The 23,767-nt window shown below is 38.8% G+C and overlaps 1 protein-coding gene across 1 annotated transcript in view; it reads left to right on the forward strand.

The window, feature by feature from the left end:
- The window catches only part of LOC148815937 (interferon-induced protein 44-like), a 50,322-nt gene that overhangs the window by 4,950 nt on the left and 21,605 nt on the right, over positions 1-23,767 (forward strand). Inside the window, exons 3-6 of the mRNA XM_088904756.1 lie at positions 4,589-4,627; positions 9,011-9,050; positions 10,355-10,550; positions 12,982-13,134. Coding sequence (XP_088760882.1) covers positions 4,589-4,627; positions 9,011-9,050; positions 10,355-10,550; positions 12,982-13,134 — 428 coding nt within the window. The remainder of the gene's footprint in view (positions 1-4,588; positions 4,628-9,010; positions 9,051-10,354; positions 10,551-12,981; positions 13,135-23,767) is intronic.

Raw genomic sequence — 23,767 nt, forward strand, 5'->3', positions numbered from 1 at the left:
TGGACAGAGCGGTGAACATTATTATGCATAAGACAAAGATAACGATCCTGATCAGTTTAGAAATCTGTGTACGCTTTAAGGTTTTTACTTCTTAAACTTTTAAAATACACGTTTCAAATAGAAAGAAATCCTCTTCCTGGTACAGTCGCATGAAGAGAGAGGCGAAACAGCCCTACACAGCCCTGTCGCAGTACACCAATATAATCATATCGTTATTAAATTCTTTAGATATGCGATTCCATATTATATTAGCAGAAAAGCTTAAAACTACCACTTTTTCACACGCTATTTCACATGTTAGTTAAATACTTCGATGCTTAAAATGTTTAGGGAGAAATGGAATACCGGTGTGTATTTTTCCTTTAAAGTACCGATTCCTGGAATCTGACTGGCTGACACCCTTCTGAAGTGGTTCCATAAGATCTGGTATAGGGAAAAGAAAGTGTTGATAAAAAAAGCCTGGATTCCCATGTATCTCAGAGAGCGAGTGATCAGAAAAAGGAACAGCTGTTACACCCAGGTTTTACGCTCGCTCTCTCTGTTGAATGAATGAAAGCATTTTATTAAAAACGCGTTTGCGTTTGTCTGGGTATTTACCTTGTAATCTGTGGTTTACATCTACTGTATTGTTTTGAGATGCCACTTTTAAAGGTGATATGTAAAATAAAGTTTTTTTATTATTGTTATAGAGAAACATGATTAGATTTTCCCTGGTTCAGAAAAAAGACGATTAAAATCTGTAATCTTTCCACTTGTATGTCATCGGACATTAACGAGTACAACCCCCTCTCTGCCGGAGTGCTGGCTGTGACGAATTAAACCGGTTTCACAGGTATTTTCAAAGTAGGAAGTACAGTGTTAACTAGTAGCTAGGCTCTTCAATTAAATCGCTTTAACATGCTAATGCATTGGTGTAACAGTCCGGGCGTGGCAAGCTTCCAATGTCAACTCGACTCGATTGGAAGACAATGAACGTATTTTAGCCCTAAATGAATTAATAGCAAACATGGTTTACATAAAAGACATTTTTCCAAGAAAGTTTATAATAATACGATCTATAGTTGAAATCTGAGCCTAAATATAAAGGAAAAGCATTTTCAGAGAGCAATCACGCTGTGTTTATGTAGAAAAAGCGATTAGGTTTATGAGCAATCTAATTACCTATTTGCTTAAAATGCTATATAAAATAAAGTTTATTTAAAGATGAATGATAAGTGTCGCAGTTTAAATAATTTTCGTAGTAGGGCTTGGACAGATTCCAAGTGCATTTTTGCAATTTACGTTGCATTGTCCAATGTGCTGTTGTAATACAGTTTAGAATACAGTAAGTCTAAACTGTATCAGCTTTATTTATGGGTTGCAATTTAGAAAAGGTCAAAAACCGCACTCAAAATGCAATTTAGAGCTTTCTGGCAAGAGGAGACACCCAAATTATAATGTAACATGCCACTGCTTGTGCATGAACAAAGTTATACTGCAATTTTCCTTAGATACGCGATTAAAAAAAATCAATTTTTTGAATCCCCGGCGGAACACATTCCATAAGAATCAGCGCTTTTATACAGTATATCGGCTTTAAACACATATATTTAAACACGCGTTTACGATTTAAATCAAAACGCGATTCAAATCAATATAAATGTTTATTTTGTAACGCATAGGTGACTATTCATTGTTATTAAAAAGACTTAAATTCGATCATGTGATATTTAGAAATATAAATTTGTTTGGCGCGAGTGATGTTTTATTTAATCTCTGACCAAGGGAAACGTTTCATTTTTTCAAAGAAATGTCTGTTAAAAAATAAAGTCATTTAGCTGTCTTTAGCCCTCTAAGCTGGTTCATACAGAAATGTAGAGAACCAGGCTCAGAACACACAGCTTCATTAGCGAATACATATGCAGGACAACTAGAGAAGACGTTTTACAGAGGATGGATTTTTAGAAACATCCCATCAGTGACATCACTGAAGTCAACTCCTACTATAGGTAACTGTCGTTTGGATAGTTTCACAAGAACCAGACAAAGGTTTAAGCATCGCTTGTTCTAGATAAAACTGCAAAAAAAAAAACAACAACCCATAATGTACTTCTTTGCGGCTCTGTTTGCCCAAATCATATATTCACAATGTGAAATTAGAAAATAATATTACGTAACCAAAATCCGCAATATGGAAACAGAACCTGTGTAATTGTTGACAGATGATGTTCTCGTAACATTTTTACAAGACGAACTACAACATTTAAAAAATGACTTGTATGTACTTGATATCTCTAATCAATCCACGGCGATATAGTTAAAGCAGTCCCCGCACAAAACAAAACTAAAACACCCTGGGCATACCGTTTCGCGCTTCTTATCAGTTCCTCAAAATTAATTTGACCGTATGAAATGCATAATATAAACCTAGAAACATATACAGTACGTGAGCAGTATTTACGTAGTATCGGTGTCAAGACATACCTCTAAAATACTGTAAATCAAGTTAAAAATATCTCAAGACCAATTCTGGTCATAATAAAACCATGTTCCGTGTATGTTTTCTTTAAGTACCGAGACCAGCCATATACTGTATGTTTATGTTCCAAAATTAATATCGTTTATGGCCTTCACACGTGTTGCAGTATGCTCCTATTCTTTTTATGCTCAGGCACTAAGATTTCCCTTCAGTGGTAAAATTCCATATAAATATTCAATACTTAAACGGGCACAGTTAAGACATTAAATATACATATACATACTGTATACAGTACAGTTTGCATACGGTAATATGTTTATGTTCCTAAATCAATCTCTTTTATGAGCATGTGAAAGGCATGGTGAATCGAGTCTCAAAAAATACTGTACTTTGCATGATTGGAAAAAAATGCGTGATTGTAAAATGCTGTGGTGTTACTTTTACAAAGACGGTCAATGAAAAAAATAATGTGGACCAGGGCAATACTTTGAGTTTACAGCATGATCCAAGGTCATTTATTATTAATACTATTAGTAATATCTTCGTTAAAGACTTTGATGGCTACAGCTCAAACATGAGAGATTGAGCTTTATTAGCTCCACCTTGCGGAAATTCCGGATACTATTATTTTGCTAGCGGTATTTACCGGTAACTTGCGGTATTTACCGGTAACTCGCGGTAGACTGCGTACAGCGTACCGGAAAATAATGCGGTATCGCCCGCGTATTTTGAATGGCTGCATCTGTACCATGGACTTCACAGTGCCCTAAGAAACTTCAGATTCTCTGAAACACAAGCAGAGTTCCTGGACTTCAGGAATTTAGGAATATTTCAAGGACATGAAAGAGGCTTTTATTCTCTTTGGCCTGCAATTAGCAATGGCATTTGCCCTGAGGCTGTAGGACCTAAGGAGGTTAAAAGTTGATCTTTTTCCTCTCTGAAATTCAAGCTGACCTTGTGTAAAACTAGCTGTGTTTCTTAGGTTGATTTCCAAACTGAACTGACTTAATTGAAATATATCCCACAGCTACATTGCATTCCTTGGCCTACCATTCACAGCTGTAATATTTTCCATTTCTCTGGGACACAAGGATAACAGTGCTGGACCAATTTCTCTAATATATTGAAACAAAGGTCCTGGACCATAGCTTGGATTTGGGCATTAATGCATTAATGCATGTAGGGCACAGAAAGGTCAGTTTGTTTGCAAAAAAGGAGGATCAAAAGTGCCATTTTCATCTTCTTAACCCCTGTGCCTTGCAGCCCAACTCTCAACAGGCTCTTCCAGGAGGATAAGCTAGATTGAACGGGCCAGTTTCTCTGAGCCCTCGGTGAAACTAACCTCTTTACACCATTGTAGTGAACAGGGGTTTTAATTTACTGTAATAAAAATTCTGATGGTAAATTGTGAGAGTACTTTTTAGGAAGCAATCGAACATAATATAATATAAAAGAAAGGAACAGAGGTCTTGTAGCATAAAATCCTATACTCAATTTAGAAACCAGAAACCACAACCTTTTACAACACATTTATGCACTCGTCATTTTACACAATAGCAGCTTGAATAGTTTTAGGTTGAGATGTCCTTCGTATTTTGCCAAGAACAGTTTTGGAATCTTCTGTAAGAAAAACAGAATACACGACTGTCAATTTGCCAGGTGAGATGGAGGGAGCTTTAGAGAACCCTGTCATTGGATAGGTTCCATCTTTTAAGATACCACATCACAAGTTGTTGACTGGCTGAGATGCAATCAGGTATAGTTCTGGACTTTTAACCATTGCTCCATGGAAGGCGTTTTACAATATCACCAGGATGTTAACTGCAATACACACTGTAGACAATTCCTTGACAGATGCTATGGCTCTCAACCTGGAACATGTGGGTAATTCTGTTTGTCTGGCCTTGTGCTGCTGATCATAAAACCCTCTGTGCTTTTTACATGAACATCAACCTGTTTGGTACAAAATGTTTCATACCACTGCTCTTCAGAAACTGTTTGGCAGTAAAACAAGAGTCTGGGGAGTTACTGTACCTGGAAGCATTCAGACCCAGTTAATTTTAAAAGTAGTATTGTTTCATGAAACCAATCCTAACTGAATTTAACACACATAATTGTTTTTTAATACAGAAAAGCATCATTCCCCCCCAACACCACCACCAAATCCAGGTAAGGTTCGTATTTCATACATAATCTACAAGCAAATATGAGACAAAAGGTGGCTCAGCAGGCCAAAATTGTATTTCTTTTTGTCTACTTTTAACAATTACTTGTTTCACCATGTAGTTAACCATTACTTTAAAAAGTAATGCACTTATCCTACAGTATGAAGTGAAAGACAGGCTTGTCACTTAAGTGGAAATTTATTAAAAAAAACAGTTTATACTATCCCTGTGATATCTTGCTCTTTTATCAGAGATCATATAAAAGGTTGCTTGGATTGTTTCCGTGAGTGGGATTGTCTTGGAATGAGTTTGATCAAACAATTGTGTGCACATCATACCCACCCCCTTACACAGCCCATATAACTAAAGTGAGGAAAAGGAAATAGCATTGGGTTTCATGGTGTTCTGAAAACCTAAGAGAGAGGCACCAGACTGCTTGGTCAAGGCACACAGATTATTAGAAATCCTTAATAACACTTCATTCTCAGTGGAATAGTAAACCTTGTCCCTACACCCTCCAGCTACCCTCCCTACCTATAAAACCTCCACCCATACTGCTTAAACAGTTACTCCAATGGAACCAATCCCAAAGCCCAGAGTCAACCTCCTGCTGCCATGTTCATCAGTACATTTTTATCTATAGTCTATATACTGTAATAATGTGCTATACTGCACATTGCCCACCCGTTAAATAAGCTCATCTATTCGCGGCATGGGATAAGCATCGAACACTGAGATTTCATTTCATTTTTGAAAGTTATAGTAAAACCTAATTGTTCTGTCTGGCTTTGGAACCAAATACAATTGGTTAGGCCCACTCACTATGAAACTACCATTGCTAACATTTGCTCCACCTTCTCTTAATAATCTTTCTTATTGCTTTGGGGATGCGGTAAGGGGAGACTATACATCTTTCCCTGGTTCCGTGATGATGTGTGTTATGTTTCCAGCTTCTCATACTGCCGCTTTAAGAAGGCGCAGACTTTTCCAAAGTACCTGACCACTCACCTGTTTCATTCGATCCTCACATTCTCTGCATTTCTCTATTTTAGGAAACCTTAGTCATTCACCCTTTGCTCAGTATTTTTGGAAGTTCTCTCCTAGTACTCAACACTTCTCTTCGTCTCGTTTGGTCTCGTTTCCCCTGTCTTACGGATTGCTTTTCTCCTCAGGCCTTGATTCTTGGATTACGCTTGTCGGCTTGCTGTTTTGGTTTTGCTTTATTGGTATTCGTACTCTTCAACTTTCTGGCTCCCTGGTTTATGACTTTGTTTTGTGTTTCCCTTCGGTTTTGAACTTTTGAACTGGTTTCAGGCTTACGGCATTAGAACACGGTTACACTACTCCGCGCAGGATTCTTCACAATCTACCTGGCTACTTTAACAATGTGATGTTGAATAAAGTGGTTTCTTCCTGGTATTCTGGAAAATACATCTTTATTCTGGGACAGGAACTCCTGCAAGTCTTGTCTCTGGTTTTGAGCTACTGTTAGTCTCCCTTGGCTACTGGATCAGTGCCTTCTTCTAGAGGATCAAGGACAAACTGGACTGGTGAGGATTCTGTCCCATGCCATTCCTTCAACAAATTAATGTTATAGATTTGAAATTGGCTTCTTTTTTAATTTTAATTTTATAATTAACAGGACCCAACTTTTACTGTCAGATTCCCACCACAAAGCCACAAGAAAGTTTTCCCCTGGATGAAATTCCCTTAGTGTGACCCCTTGGTTATAAATTTGGGTTTGTTATGCCTGTGCTTTCTCTAAATCTGCCTTCATCCTCTCCCTCATTTGTTCCACATGTACAAGATTGTTGTTCCCATGTTTCTTTCACTAGATCCAATTATTCTCCGGGTCTTCCAGAATATAATAATTCAAAAGGGGAAAATCCCATAGAAGCTTAGGGAGCTTCCAATATTGCAAACATTAAATAGGGCAAAAGCTGATCCCAATTTTATCCATCCCTGTGCATAGTCTTCCTTAACATGCTTCTTAGTGTGTTATTAAATCGCTCTTCCAAGCCATCTGTTTGTGGATGATAAACTGAGTTTCCAATTTGATGAATACCAAATAGTTTACTTAACTCTCTCATAATGTTGGACATAAAGGGAGTACCCTGGTCTGTTAGGATTTCCTGAGGGTATTCCTACTTTAGAGGAGAACTTAGGAGAGTTCTCTAGCAATGTTCTTTGCACTGGCTACCCTTAAAGGAATTCCCTCAGGATATAGTGTAGCATTATCCACTGTCATTAATATATATTGGTATCCCTTAGCAGATTTGATAAGAGATCCATCTCTATACGCTCAAAAGATGTTTCTATTATTGCATGGGACCAAGGGGGCTTTTATAATAAGGCTGAGGTGCTGTCCTTTGGCACTCAGGACACTACTGGAAGTACTGTTTTATCGCCTTACTTATTCTGGGCCAAAAGAAACCTTTGAGGAGACTTTCAGCTGTTTTCTTTACCTCAAGAAGACCTCCCAGGAGATGGCTGTGTGCAAGATTGAGGAGTGTTCTTTGATAAGGCTGTGGCACAAGCAGCTGTTCTATCTCTTTGCATTCTCCCTTTTGGACCTAATAAAGCAGATACTCTCTCACCACAAAATAAGAAGAGGAAAGGGATTGATCACACAGAAATCCCTCAATCTTTTTCACGTGACCCATGCATGTTTCAGATTACCTTCTTCCAGTTGCCCTGTTTTAAACTGACCTCGGCGATCACTCACTTTTAGATCTGTTAATTCTATATTCAATAAATCTACATCTATTTTAGATTCTGTTGCTTCTTTTTCTCTTGGTTCCCTCTGGGTCTCCATGGCTTCTTCTTATCCCTATGGCATTTCGTGGTGTCATTCACCATATCCTCGAAGCAAATCAATCTGGGGCAGAGCAGTGACTCTGTGGCTAAGGATCTGCACCTGTGGCTGGAAGGTTGCCAGTTTGAATCCCGCGGCCGGCAGATTAATCCTACTCTGTATGGCTCCTGAGCAAAGCCCTTAACCCCAGCTGCTCCAGGGGTGCCATATAAATAGCCGACCCTGCGCTCTGTCCTCAAGCTTCTCTCTCCCCGTCTGTGTGTCTCATGTAGAGCAAGCTAGGATATGCATAAAGACACATTTCTAATACAAGAAATTGTATATGGCCAATAAAGATCTTATCTTAATCAATGGGTGTTCTTATTGGTGTCTGGACGATGGAATTCTGGACTCTCTTCCTAATAATATGGGATAGAGAAGTTGTTTGGCCACACCCACGGTAGCATGATATTTACCTTGAGAGGTGTTCAAGTTAATACCAGTGGTGGGATATATTTTGGTATCTACATGGATATGGATGAATTCCAATTTCTTTTTTAAGAACTGTCCCTCTGGGTACCCAAGTTACCGGAGTCCAGTAGGGCATCAATGGTTTTCCCTTTTACTTTAATTTTTGTGAGTAGAGGCTACAGGGCAGTTGGATTTTCTTCCGTCTTCTAAATCTACCTGTCTGGGATCTGGCTGATTCGGACAGTCAAAGGCCAGATGTCCTAAATCATGACAAATGAAGCATCTGAGAGTATTCTGTCATGGTGTAGTCCATCAAATAAGTCTTCTTTGTGGGGACATTCGGAGAGGGATAAAGCTTTGAACTGGTCCGCGTTTAGCCTTGAGGAAAGAAAATAGAATCATTCTCTGAGGTTTTTAGAGAAGAAAAAAGGTCACCTCAGCTGTGTAGCTGACAGCATGGTCCTGGGATGAATGAAGGGGAGATGCGTGAGAATTTAATATAGAGCTCTTGATCATAAGCCCAGGTGCTAAAGAGACACATTCTCAGGTGACAATCTCGGAGGAAAAAACAATTTAGAGGGCTGCTTTGGTAGTGTTAATGGCCCTCTAGTGGTGAACAGGAGAAGATTCCTTCTGTCCCACACTCCATATAAAAGAGTAGAGGAAGAATTATACATCTGAATGTTTTCATTTATATCATTATCATATGTAGCTAAATAATTGTTACATTTATCTGAGATTGTATATGGTGTTGTCAAAGGCTACAAGATAAACCTGACTTTCAATAATCTGGACTGCTAAAAGACATGGAGATTAAAGTGGGGAGAGGAACTGCAGTGGGACCAGTGCTTAAGGGGTTCATGTTCAACTGCATTTATATAGCACATAAATACAGACTGATAGATGTACAGAAGCATTTACAAGCCTCTTCATATCACTCTATTATGGTGTCAAAATATACAGTGCAAACTCTAAATTCATGTTATTGCAACAGTCTCAGACAATCTGATACTTTACTGTCAATTTGTAGTTAACCAGAACCAGGTAAGGAAAAAGGATTGAAGAAACTTTGATGATTTCAAGTTACATAAAGGTTGTCATGATGTCATTTCTGTTTTTTAGAACTTGTTAACCCATGGAGGGAAATAGTCTGGGGCAAAGAGTAAGTATTTAAAAACACAGTATGAAACCCACATCACACTGTACCTCCCAATGTGGAGCTGTAAGAATGAGATGAAAGCTGTTCAATACAGTCCTGGAGAGCTGCTGTGTTTGTATGTCCCTGAAGAACTGATAGAAGGTGTTCAGTTAAGAACAATAATGAGTATAAAATTGTTAAGAGAAAGAAATTGGAAAGAAAAACTACATTATTCCTTAACCCGTCTCATACCTCCTGACACCCATAGTGTAAAACCCAGAATCCATAATGCCTGGTAATTAGTCATGGTTGTCAGTAATTGGAGTAAGAAGCCACGCATATAAATATATTTTTCATAATAAAAATCTCAAATAAAATTGCTTCCTAATTATTTGTTCCTGAATTAAGCATTATAAAGAAATATACATAATTTCAATGTGTATTAAAAAAGGTTCAATGTGTTTACATTATGCTATAATAATAAATTGTTTCTTATATATATCTGGCAGAGTAATGTAGCTCTCCAAATCTATGTGGATGTAAAACAATAAAAATGTAAAAATAATATAAAAGTAATGTAAAACATTTGGATCTAAACATAAAAAAAGCATGTTGCGCTCACAACAAGATATAAAAACAAACTATTTCTTTACTGTACCCAACATGGTAATTTTGTTTTGTAAAATAGAACTTGTTTCTTTTTTAAAAATTAATTTAATGTTTAACATTCTGTAATATACAATAGAAAATTAATACAAGTCTAAACTCTATACAACTTAAATTCTATCATTGGAAATGTTTGTCTCAAGGGGCTCAGTATTGAGTGGAATTCAAAACCAGGCTTCCAGACACCATGTTAAGCATTCACTGCACCACCTGGCAGTTTTACAAAACAGTGCTATTCTTCAACACAATATTAAAAAGTGTGGTGGGCTATGTTGCACTGAGGTGTGTTCACTGCAAATTACTGCATTATCCTGCGTGCATTCTGAATGGCTGGATCTGTATATATTAACAGAGATGTTCTTAGTTGAGTAGCAAAAGCAAAAAAAAATGTGAACAGGAAGAGTGGTAGAATTGTTTAAAAAAACATAATTCTTGGTCTGAAAATGATTGTTTAAGTAGAGTGACCTCTACTTACAATCGTAATATCACAGGAAATTGTAAATACAAAATTTCAATATTTACTATTATTTTGTTAGCCACTTCGTCAAGCTGTTTTTGACAATAAGTATCTACCAACAGAACAGTGTAGAAACCCAGTTATACACCCTTCTAGGATGTATTATTTTTTCTTTATTGTGGGATCTCTTCTTTCTTATTTGCAGGGAGAAAGCAAGACTGATGAAAGAAATAAGGACTTTAACACCAAAATACAAAGAAGCAAAAGAATTAAGAATCATGATGACTGGACAGATCAAGGCTGGAAAGTCCAGTTACATCAATACAATTGATTCTGTGTTTCAAGGTCATTTGACAAGCCGAGCTTTGGTTGGTGAAGATAAATACAGTTTTACCACGAAGGTTAGTAGCCATCTAGAGGGTCTGTTGAATGGAATAATATATTCAAATTCTTTATAAATTATTTGCAATGCTGATAAACATACGGGTAATTTAGTTATGATAGTATATAGCAAACTCTACAGTGACTTGGCACTATTAATGTATGGATTATTCCTGACTGTTAATGTCATGGATTGTGACGCCTAAATGCAGGAACTGCTTTTGTTGTGTCGATATAGCAATTATGAGGATGCTAGGACCCTTTTTTTCTTGCAACAGGATCTTTTTTTTCTTTTTTTCAGTGCACTCACAGTTAACTCACAGTTATCCTAATGTGCAGAATATCCCAGTTATTTACAGTATTTCAGTCTTCCCTTCACATAAAAGTATTTATATAATAATAATAAATTATTGCTTACACTTATATAGCGCTTTTCTGGACACTCCACTCAAAGCGCTTTACAGGTAATGGGGACTCCCCTCCACCACCACCAATGTGCAGAATCCACCTGGATGATGCGACAGCAGCCATAGTGCGCCAGAATGCTCACCACACATCAGCTATCAGTGGGGAGGAGAGCAGAGTGATGAAGCCAATTCATAGATGGGGATTATTAGGAGGCCATGATCAGTAAGGACCAATGGGAAATTTGGCCAGGACACCGGGGTTACACCCCTACTCTTTTTCGAGAAACGCCCTGGGATTTTTAATGACCACAGAGAGTCAGGACCTCGGTTTTACGTCTCATCCGAAGGATGGCACCTGTTTACAGTATAGTGTCCCCATCACTATACTAGGGCATTAGGACCCACATGAACCACAGGGTGAGCACTCCCTGCTGGCCCCACTAACACCTCTTCCAGCAGTAACCTTAGTTTTTCCCAGGAGATCTCCCCTCCAGGTACTGACCAGGCTCACACCTGCTGAGCTTCAGTGGGTTGCCAGTTGTGAGTTGCAGGGTGATATGGCTGCTTGCTAAAGCTAAAAAAAATTCTGTGATTGCCCACTCAACACACAGAACAGATGATACAACTAATATTAAGTACAAGAACCCCATTGACCCCAGTTACCAGAACCAAATGTTCCAAAAGAACAGTCCAGTATTTTTATTTTCCATAACCAGCTCTGGCTGGTGGCGTGGTGTGCCTCCTTACACCACAGCAAAGAAAAGGTGTAGTTTCAGGCACCCTCCTCTGTCCCAGGCATCCTAAACAACATGTATCTATGCTCCTTTCACTTCCCAGTTTGTCTCCAACTCCAAACATGTTTTACAGGAAGATGGAGAAGCTTTTCTCCGCTGCTTTCAGTACCTGATATCCAAGTCCTCTCTTGGGTCCAATAGCTACAATCTTTGTGTTTTCTAACTTCTGTCTGACTTTTCAAAATTCTACCCTGTTCTCTTGACTTTGGGTTTTTAGTGCCCCCTTAACAAGGGCTCAAGTTTTGTTCTCAGGGGATGTGGAAGTCTTCCTTTGATGTTCTGGGTGTGGGCAGAGCTCACAACTCACTGCTCAGGGCTCATTGAGGAACCAGCTGTATACAGGTGCACTGTGTATTCATGCCCTGTTCTTGAGCCCCCCTCCCATTCACAGGCACAGTCAAACCTGTCTTGCAGCCACACCATTAATGAAGGATAATAATTAATGAGGAAGCTCAGAGAACAAGGAATGAAATGCATCAATACTTAGGCTGACAGTGTGCATTCAACGCAACTTAAAGTCAATACAGTCCCAGACATCTGGTCCATACATCTCCCAACTTGTGATAAGCAGAAATTTTACCACCTTTTAGCCTGATCATCAGATTTCCAAAGTGAAACATTGTTGGACTTGATCAGTAGTAGGATGCAAACCTCTTTGAAGCATTATGCATTTTGACAACACTACAACTAAATAGACTTTCAAGATTTCAAGATTTTTTATTTGCCATATACAGTAAGTGTATTGAAATGCTTACTCATTCAGCTGTAGCCAGTAACAGTGAAACAAAAGTAAAAATATGCACAAATGACAAACAGACAATGGACATTACAATAAATTTAGACATTAGATGTTTTAATACAGCCAAGACAGGACATACAGTAGTGCAGACAGTCCAGTACCTTAAAGTGCAGGTGCTAATTTGTGCAGTAGTCAAAGCTTAGCTGTTTATGATAAGTAATTTTTTTAATCAGTTCCTGAAGAGAGAATATGAAAAGAGCAAATGTAGAAATCTGTTTAATGTTTCCAATAAGTCTCCATAATGACTAAATTTGTGCCAAAACAAAGGCAACTATCCATGAAGACCTGAAGTGAGATGATCTAGTCTTTTAGTACAATTGTAATAAAATATCTATACGGACTTTTAAAGTGCAACACACTGATGCCTAAAAGTGGTAATTAAATTTCATCTGCACAATGGGGATGATTCTCTCAGAATTTATAATTTTGCTTTTCTGACTTTTCTGTTTAGTTTAAACCATACAGAGTAGAGGACTGTGCAAATGGAGAAGGAGATGGAGTTCTCCCTTTTGTTCTCTATGATGTCATGGGAATAGATAATATTGTGAAAAGTCCTGATGTCTTCATCAGTTTGGTGAAAGGCCATATAAAAGATGGATACACGGTAAGTTGTACTCACAATGCACCACAATTCCACCAACACATAACTGCTTTAGGAAAATCAACTGTTTAAACACTAGCCTCTTTAGACAGAGGGCTTGGAAAGGAACCTGAGGTGAGGCACATTAGCAAGTATTGAGTCAAGAATGGTAAAAAACAGGTAATTCAGGTGGAGTTCTGGATGACCACTGACACACAACCTCTGTCTCTGTAATATTGATGAACAGTCTGATTCTACTGTTTGCTTGTACAACTGCTGTAAGTGTAGCTTGCAGTGCTTTTGGGGTGTGTGCTACAACAGCACAATCATTAACATACTGGAGCTCAAGTAAATATTCTGATTTTAGCTTAGTGGCATTTTGGAATCTCCTCATATTAAAGAGGTTCCGGTCCAACCAAAAGTTAAAAAAATACCTCACTTTCTACAAAAATATGCGTGCGCAGGAGTGTGTAACTCACAGGAGGAAGATGTTAAATAGGACTGGTACAAGCACACTGTCTTCAGGAAGCTCTTCAGTGATTGTGGCAATACGTCTGTGAAGCATGACCATCGTAAGACCTTTGCCAGCAGCTGAGAGGAGAGATATTGTCCTGCTGTTGTCACAGATGGATCTGTCAGCCTTCTTCTTATAAATGCTGATAATGTTTTCATCTCTCCATTGATGTGGAATGCGTCCTTATCTCCACAATGAAGCGATGAATGGTTCACATGCAAATGTAACCTCCCTGTTTCAAAATTTCAGCTGGGATGAAGTCAGGCCCAGGAGTTTTGTAATTTCTGTGAGACATGATAGCAGAATCTGAACTCCTAATAGGAGAGAGATGGCATTGGATGGTCTTCAATGTGTCATAGACTTTAGCATGCCATATTTGTCCTTGTGGTTCTGTATTTCATGTGCCTTGGATATCCAATACTCATTTCAAAACTGTTGCAGAACATTCTGCAAATATTTTTTTTTCTCCATTCTTCTAACTGTTTTCTAAAAACCTTAGAAGTGGGTTTGTAGTTCTTGTGCATGGCACCTAGCTGATTTGAGATGTCTTTTGAGTTATCATCAAACAAGTTTTGATGTTTCTTTCAACTATAGCTGATGGATTAGGGTGCTTTCTCATGGAGCGATATACAGAAGTCCATTGCTCAATTGTGCCTTCTTCTGTTAAGCCTCAAGGTTTTCTAGAATGCTGCATGTTGGTTCATACAGTACCTCCACTTCTTGTGTGCCACAAAAACACAATCACTGCAGTTCTTTTTTTTTTCTTGGAAGAGCTCTTTATTTGACCCAACCTTCATTCATTAACTATGATCATCCTATCGTCCATCCAGCACTCTGCTTCTCTCATGACTCATGTGACAATATCATATTTAATATCAGAGCGCTTAACAATGATGTAATCTATAAAATACAAGTGCTTTGACGTTGGGTGCCTCCATTTGTATTTATATTTCATTTGAAAGATGGTGTTTGTGATAGTGAGACTATGCTCAGCACAGAGACTTCAATCCATTTTTCTCTTCCATATCCAATGCTGGGTTTCCAAAGCAACCCATTCCAATTGTCACTATTGTTCTCTACTCTTGCATTGAAGTAGAAGGATTTTGTTGTTTTGGGGACTTGGAGCTTCATCCAACATTCTTCATTATTTGTTTTCAGAGTTTGTGCATAAGCACTAAGGAGAGTGGTGTCACGATTGTAGTCCCTCCCCCTTAAGGGCGCTCCAGCTCTTTCACTTCAGACTTGATTTTGTGCACCTGCCCCCTGTTCCAGCCTCCTTCCAGCCCACCTTAAAAGCCAGACGCTGACGTTAATCTGGGCTCTGCATTGCTTTCCGCATCATGCAAGGCACAGGACCTGGATGCGCCTGGCTCCGTTATGCTTTTAGTTTCTGTTCCTGTTCCCATTCCCGTTTCCCCTGCCAGTCCCAACCCGGCTCTGGTTTTTTAATTGTCAGTCCCGGATGGATCGCCTGGCTTTAGACTTTTGCCCTGTCTTTGGATTCCTCTTTTGACTCATCCCCGGATTGTTTGCCTCAGTCTCACCTCCCCCGATCACCAGCACTCCATGGACACGCCCCCCTGTTTTCATCCCTGTATCCTGCATGACCTTTTCCCCATGTTTTCTTCACTTTTCCCTGGATCGTGTCGTGTGCATAGGGTCCAGAAAAAACGCTTCCGTTACAAGCGGCATGCTACTTACAAATGACAGGGATGCAAAATGACATACAATAAGCCTTTTGCTTAAGCCACTAGGTGTTTCCGTGGGGGGAAGCATTTTTTAAATTGCGGTCAACACCATACATAGCCTTCTCCATTCTACCTTATAGACCCAGAAGTCTGGTCTCACTTTGACCAGCAATATCATTATTACAATGTTTCAACTCTGCTGCAATGAGTGCAGTCCTGTGTATGGGTCTATCCATGCCATAGTTGCTATCCAGAAGAGTCCTTATGACTATTGCTAGTCCTTATGACTATTCCATATTGCTAGTCATAGTAACACATTACTGCGGTGACATTTTCAATCACCAGGCTCAATGCCCCAATAGGTGAAGCAGCCTACCTTAGAAAGTGTGAGTGGACAATGTGTTTTCTAGGGTGGTGTGGTCCCTAAAAAAGGGGTGTTCAGAAACACCTGGGTCTGCTGGGAGCAGCTATCATTTAGATCCCAGCTACGGATGACAAATAGCCCTGTGACACTACCATGCAGGGCCCAGACTAGGGGCTTCCAGGTCATCCAGCCCTGCCCCTGTAACCAGGACCCCCATTGCCAATAGACTTTAGTAATGATAGGAATGACACAGCTACTTCAGTGTGAGGTTAAGTATGGACTTAGATTTGAATATCATCTAAATGGAAATGATAATTCCAATCCTGTGATGTTAATAACTGAACAATTGGGAACATGCAGAATCGTAGGGGGAGCAGTACAGAGCCATTCAGGAACAAGGGTTTACAGGGGTAGTTCCTGTGCTGTTATTGTCTGAAACCAAACTGGAAGGTTTTGAAAAGCTTATTTGCAATGAGATAGTTGCATAAATTAATTCTAACAGCACATTCTAAAGTTTTAGCCAGAAAAAGAATTTAGATATAGGGTGAAAACTAGAAAGGGGAGAACACCAACAACAATCATCCAGGAAGGAGGTGGAACAGTATAACTCTGGTGGACAACCAAAAAACTCTAAGACAGTGTTACAAAGCTGGGATGAAGCAGGTAATGTAGTAGGTAGGTTTGGCTTGAACAGTCTGTTGAGGGTGGTGAACAGGTGTCTAGGACTGTTAGGTTGTTTTTAATGATATAGGAGAAGTAGCTGGATCCAGATGCAATCCAATGCAGCTGTAGTGAGCTCTCTGAAGGCACCAGTTCTGTAGGGTTTGGGCATTTACTGGGACAATTATTAATTGTAGCAGTAAATCATAAAATTGGTTCTTTTGATGGCTTTAGAATCCAACCATGCGATATAACTCAAACAACGCACACACACAGGTACTAACACATGAGGATACATTTATTAATACATAGAATATGCATGTAAACCTAACAGATCTTATCGAGAGGGTTATCAGAATACAAAATATATATATTCAATCAGTTACAAAGTGTTACACATATCAAGAGGACATACGTTCAGTATATCATTCATTTAGACCGTTTCGTAAATGAACTTGGTTACAACTTCTACATTGGATACTCAAAACAAGTACATAACTCTTAGGAATTAAATTGATATCAACTGGTTGGGATAACAATTGAATTCTCGAGCTGTAATGCATTGAAGTTGAATACCCATCCAATCTCTGGGGATTCAGATCTCCTGCGGGCTCTCTGGCTCCGTGCCAGGCTGTGCTGTGCTGCTTGCGACGGTGCGCTGCTGATGCTCACTGACCGGCTAGTTAGTGTTGGCTTTAACTAGCAAAGTTTGTGCACAGGAGAAAAGATGACTGTGGGTCCCAGCAGGTCAGGAAGAGGACCGGTTCGTTCCTGATGAAGCGCTAGTTCTGAATACTGATTCAGCTGTCCACAGTTCCGATCTGTTCATGAAGCTTGCTGCTGGTGTTAACCTCGGGTGGATCCTCTGGTTACTCTCTGGCAACCTCCGCTCTCGACTCTTAGAACAAAGGAAAGTTCTGGCACTCGGACACACTGGCCGTTCCGTGGTTGTCCGGGCTGAGTCTCAGGATGGTCAGGAGGCGCGCTGCGAGAATGTCCTGCCCTTAGGAGCCTTCTGCTCCTGGGCCACCTGCCCTGGAATTCTCCTTTGAGATTCTCCCTTTCAGAAAAGTCCACTACAGGCTCTCTGTGTTGCCTGTTTTGACCTGGTGGAACTTCAGCTCATTCATTGGCTGAAAGTTTCCTGGGCATCAGAGCCCCACATGGGTTACTCGGCCCTACCAGTCCCTGATTGGTTGATCAAGGTGAGATATGAGTCACTTACTCCTGACACTTAGGAATGCAGTCCAGATGTCCATCTGGCACTCCCTAGACAGATAGGCGCCAATGGATGACCATTGATCATGATAGCCAGGCTTAGCTACAGATGCAGCCATTCAAAATGAGCGGTAAAAACCCGCGGTACAGTAACCAACCCGCAGGGCACCGCGGTAAGTGATTGGCTGGCCAAAATGACCGACAGGGGCACTCGTGGTGCATTGGTTGGTAGTGAAAAGATTTAATCATTTAATGTCTTTACTGTGCACATTTCAATCCGCTTAGTTTTGAATACTTATATGGAATTTTACCACTAAAGGGAAATTTTAGTAGCTGAGCATAAAAAGAAGAGGAGCATAACGCATCTGAAGGTCATAAACGATATTAATTTTGGAACATAAACATACAGTATATAGCTGGTCTTGGTACTTTAAAGAAAAAATACACACCAGTATTCCATTTCTCCCTAAACATTTTAAGCTTCGAAGTCTTTAACTAACGTGATACCGGAGTCAACAAGCATACTTTTAGAATTTGATTAAAAGGGAATATAATATGGAATCGCGTATCTAAATAATTTAATAACGGTATGATTATATTTGTGTACTGCGACAGGGCTGTGTAAGGCTGTTTCACCTCCCTGTTCACGCAAGTTGTCTTGTAGCCTACTGGTCTAGGTGCGTGACTAACACAGCACAGTTTGTGTGTTCAAATCCAGCTGGTGCTGGACTTTTCTTTTAACAAACATTTCTTCGAAAAAATAATATAGCGATATTATAGACAATCAATTGACTTTCATATTTCAAAATATCGCAACATGATCGATATTTGCGATATTTTGAACATATCTTCCCTTCTGACAGCGGTTCCTGCTTCTATTGTGTGTGTGTGTGCAACAGAGTAAATTTTTATGGAGAAATGGAGGCTGGACAGTATGCGTAACAATATAAACATTTATATTGATTTAAATCGTGTTCTGATTTAAATCGCAAACGCGTGTTTAATTATGTATTTTTTAATCATAATCAGGCTAATGCATTTCTACATTTTCTGTTTGAACCAGCTTAGAGATTCATACAGAAAGACAGCTTGTGTTTAAATTGAGTGTAAGGTAATTTATGCTTCTAAAGTCATGGTCAGCATTTATTATTGTACTGTGCTGTAAACTTTTTCTGTGCCTAGTCACATTATTTTATAGCGTTTTTATTACGTTATTAAATCCTGTGGCGCTGTGTGTTACAGTAGTTTCCTGACTCCCATATCACATGGTCTGTGATTGAATCCCATAGAACTATGACTTTATTTTTTAACAAACATTTCTTTGAAAAAATGAAACGTTTCCCTTGGTCAGAGATTAAATAAAACCTCACTCGCACCAAACAAATTTATATTTCTAAATATCACAAAATACGTTCATTGTCTTCCAATCGAGTCGAGTTGACATTGGAAGCCTGCCACACCCGGACTGTTAAACCAACGCATTAGCACGTCAAAGCCCATCGAGGGTATTGAGCCACTATTGGCTTTAGTATTCCCCCCCTCTCCCCTCAATTCAATTCAATTCAAGGTGTTTTATTTGCATGACAGATGGGTACAAGCAGTGTTGGGTATGTATATTGTAACGCTTACGGCAGACAGGCACTGTGTAAGAGCCGGCGCACCAGAGCAGCACACCGAGGGACCGTCTGCATTTCTAACTTAGTTTTTAAAATTAGTCAAGCAATATGAAGCATCTCCTTTTACTTAGTGCCTGAGCATAAAAAGAATAGGAGCATACTGCAACGCGTGTGAAGTCCATAAACGATATTAATTTTGGAACTTAAGCATACAGTATATGGCTAGTCTCGATACTTTAAAGAAAACATACACACCAGTATTCCATTTCTCCCTAAACATTTTAAGCATTGAAGTCTTTAACTAACGCGATACCGGAGTCAACAAGCATACTTTTAGAATTTGATTAAAAGGGAATATAATATGGAATCGCGTATCTCAAGAAATTAATAACGATATAATTATATTCATGTTGCAAAAGAACTGTAATGGACATAAAAACTCCCTTGCTTTTAACAGAGCGTTCCATAATTTTTAACTACGAAAATGCCAGGTGAAAGGATTTGTAAACATATTTTGTTAAAGCAAGTCAGTTTTTTCCGCAACACATAAAATACATTTTTCCAAGAAAGTTTAGCCTTTGTCACTAATGAAACCACTAAATGAAGACATAAATATAGAAATCTTAAGATTTGTTTTATTTAATGTTGGTAGCAGGATGAACTGTCAGAGTGTATATTTTGTCGCAGAGTTGCTGCAAGATGTTAACAGTGAAAAAGGTATTTAGAAATTAGTTATTTCAAGATGAAAATTTTCAGAATAATTGCAAATCTAGCAGGATAGAGAAAGCACAGAAAACTGGCAGTTAGATTGATCAGATTAGTATGAAAAGTCATTTAGCAAAGGGAATGAGAAGAGTGACAAACTAGTATACTTTAGATCTTTTTTTCTGAACCAGGGAAAATCTGATCATGTTTCCCTATAACAATAATAAAAAACTTTATTTGATATATCACCATTAAAGGTGGCATCTCAAAGCAATACAGTAGATGTAAAAACAGATAAAAGGACCACAGATTACAAAGTAAATGCATATAAGAAAGACAAGCAGTTAGAGGTGCTACCAAAATTACAAAATGAAGCAGATACAGACACTAAGTCTTCTGAAAAGAAAGGTTCTGAGGTTAGATTTAAACTGGCCCTGGTGTGTGTGTTTGTGTCTGTCTGTCCTGTGATGGACTGGCGCTATGTCCAGGGTGTATTCTGCCTTGTGTCGGTCGCTTACTGGGATAGGCTCCAAATCCTCTGTACTGGATAAAGAGATTAGAAATGGATGGAAGTAAAGGCACTGTGTGGATGGAACTATACACAATGTTAGAAACCCACTATGAAATGGCAGCATCTCACTGAGAATAAAACATTTTATAGTGCTGGCTTAAGGAAACAGCCTTTCCTAACATAATTACAGATTATGTGTAGTTGCTGGCATTGAACTGTGTGTTGGATGCACATGAATTGAAGGAATGGGCAAACATAGCTGATGCGGATCCACAGAGCCAGCATATTAAGATGTTTATAATTAGAGGCAATTTGTTTAAATAACTAGGTATGGATACTGATGTGCAAGAGAGGTGGAAAGGCTGTTTCCTTAAGCCAGCACTATAAAATATTTCATTCTCAGTGAGATGCTGCCATTTCATAGTGGGTTTCTAACACTGTGTATAGTTCCATCCACACAGTGCCTTTACTTCCATTTCTAATCTCTTTATCCAGTACAGAGGATTTGGAGCCTATCCCAGTAAGCAAAGGACACAAGGCAGAATACACCCTGGACATAGCGCCAGTCCATCACAGGACAGACAGACACAAACACACACACACCAGGGCCAGTTTTCCCATAAAGCAATTAACTTACCAGTATGTTTTGGAGTGCGAGAGGGAGTCATATCACACATATGGAGAAAAACCATGTAACCCAGAGAGAACATGTAAACCCCACACACACAGAATGGCAGGAATTGAACCTAGGACCCCAGTGCTGCAAGATAGCAATGCTAACCACTTTGCCACCATTATAAATGGATGGATATCTTAGTTATCTTTCTAGTTCACAGGTTTGTATGCATAATTTAATTTTGAAAGCCACTGAGACATCAGGTACTACTGTTGTATTTATGAAAAAGAAACAAAACAAAAAACATACTAACAACTGTGCCATCCTACTCCTTTTATTATTTATAAACAGTTAACATTGTTAGCAAAATATTTTGAATTATATTTAACCCTATTTTTTCTTTAGTTTTGTATTTAACTTATTATATGATAGTCAGACTTAATGTATATTTGAACAATGAAAATATATTTTTACAAGATTTTACATTAAGCACTTAAAATTAATATGGTTAATAATAGTAAACTGTAACATGCTGTAACAAGATCGGTTAAACTGCGAAGAAAATGCTTTCAGAGAAAATGTTTCAGGTGTGAAGAACATAGATCTCCAATGCAATTTCAACCAAACCTGTTCCCACACACCCTGCCCCCACTACCATTAGAATATACACAAAGCACTGAAATCTTTCGAGCTAATGATCAGGTGACCCGAGAGAGAGCGAGAGAAACACCAAGGGGTGCGGAACCAGGGAACTATTTACATGGAAAACGGGCGATCTCCCCAGACTGTCCGCCCGTTTCACTGTTACCTGGATACCTCTTTATTTAGAACTCACTAACACTTATTTTTAGTTTAGAAGGATTCAAGTAGGGTTTGAGATGAAAGGCAGCGACCTTAATCAAGCCCAAATCATAATTGAACCCATTCAGAGCCTACATTACATTTTAGCGTTTCATTCTGAGCAGAAGACCCTCACACCCGAAGAAGGGGGAGGTGTCTTTCGCTGGAAATCTCGCCTGCTTCTACTTTACAACCAGAGTGCTGGCTGTGACGAATTAAACCAGTTTCACAGGTTTCAATCACAGACCATGTGACATGGGAGTCAGGAAACTAACACACAGCGCCACCGGATTTGATAACGCTATAAAAACGCTATAAAATAATGTGACTTGGCACAGAACAAGTTTACAGCACAGTACAATAATGCTGACCATGACTTTAGAAGCATAAATTGCCTTACACTCAATTTAAACACAAGCTGTCTTTAGCCCTCTAAGCTGGTTCATACAGAAATGTAGAGATCCAGGCTCAGAACACACAGCTTCATTAGCGAATACATATGCAGGACAACTCGAGAAGACGTTTTACAGAGGATGGATTTTTAGAAACATCCCATCAGTGACATCACTGAAGTCAACTCCTAGGTACTGTAACTGTCGTGTGGATAGTTTCACAAGAATCAGACAAAGGTTTAAGCATCACTTGTTCTAGATAAAACTGCAAAAAAAAACAACAACCCATAATGTACTTCTTTGCGGCTCTGTTTGCCCAAATCATATATTCACAATGTGAAATTAGAAAATAATATTACGTAATCAAAATCCGCAATATGGAAACAGAACCTGTGTAATCGTTGATAGATGATATACTCGTAACATTTTTTTAAAGACGAACTACAACATTTAAAAAATGACTTGTATGTACTTGATATCTCTAATCAATCCACGGGTCCCAGCACAAAACGAAACTAAAACGCATACCGTTTCGCACTTCTTATTAGTTGCTCAAAAGTAATTTGACCGTATGAAATGCATAATATAAACCTAGAAACATATACAGCAGCATATATGAGCTGTATATATGAGCAGTACTTAAGCACTGTAGTATCGGTGTTAAGACATACCTCTCAAATACTGTAAATCAAGTTAAAAATATCTCAAGACCAATTCTGGTCATAATGAAACCATGTTTCGTGTATGTTTTCTTTAAAGTACCGAGACCAGCCATATACTGTATGTTTATGTTCCAAAATTAATATCGTTTATGGCCTTCACACACGTTGGAGTATGCTCCTATTCTTTTTATGCTCAGCTACTAAGATTTCCCTTCAGTGGTAAAATTAGATATGAATATTCAATACTTAAACGGGCACAGTTAAGACATTAAATATACATATACATACTGTATACAGTACAGTTTGCATACGGTAATATTTTTATGTTCCTAAATCAATCTCTTTTATGAGCATGTGAAAGGCATGTGAATCACTGTACTTTGCATGATTGGAAACAAATGCGTGATTGCAAAATGCTGTGGTGTTACTTTTACAAAGACGGTCAATGAAAAAAAGAATGTTGACCAGGGCAATACTTTGAGTTTACACTTACAGCTTGTCCAAGGTCATTCATTATTAATACTATTAGTAATAACTTCGTTAAAGACTTTGATGGCCACAGCTCAAACATGAGAGGTTGAGCTTTATTAGCTCCACCTTGCGGAAATTCCGGATACTATTATTTTGCGTGTCGTATTATAGGAGAATTTACGGTAACTCGCGGTATTTACCGGTAGCTTGCGGTAGACTTCTGTAGGGAAAATAACCGGCTCAGGGACGCCAAATATGTAATCATAGTGGCTCTCTGAAGGCACCAGTTCTGTAGGGTTTGGGCATTTACTGAGACAATTATTAATTGTAGCAGTAAATCACAAAGTTGATTCTTTTGATGGCTTTAGAATCCAACCATGCGACATAACTCAAACACGCA

This window comes from Atractosteus spatula, chromosome 24 (genome assembly GCF_055471065.1).
Source record: "Atractosteus spatula isolate fAtrSpa1 chromosome 24, fAtrSpa1.hap1, whole genome shotgun sequence".
In the NCBI taxonomy this organism is placed as follows: domain Eukaryota; kingdom Metazoa; phylum Chordata; class Actinopteri; order Semionotiformes; family Lepisosteidae; genus Atractosteus; species Atractosteus spatula.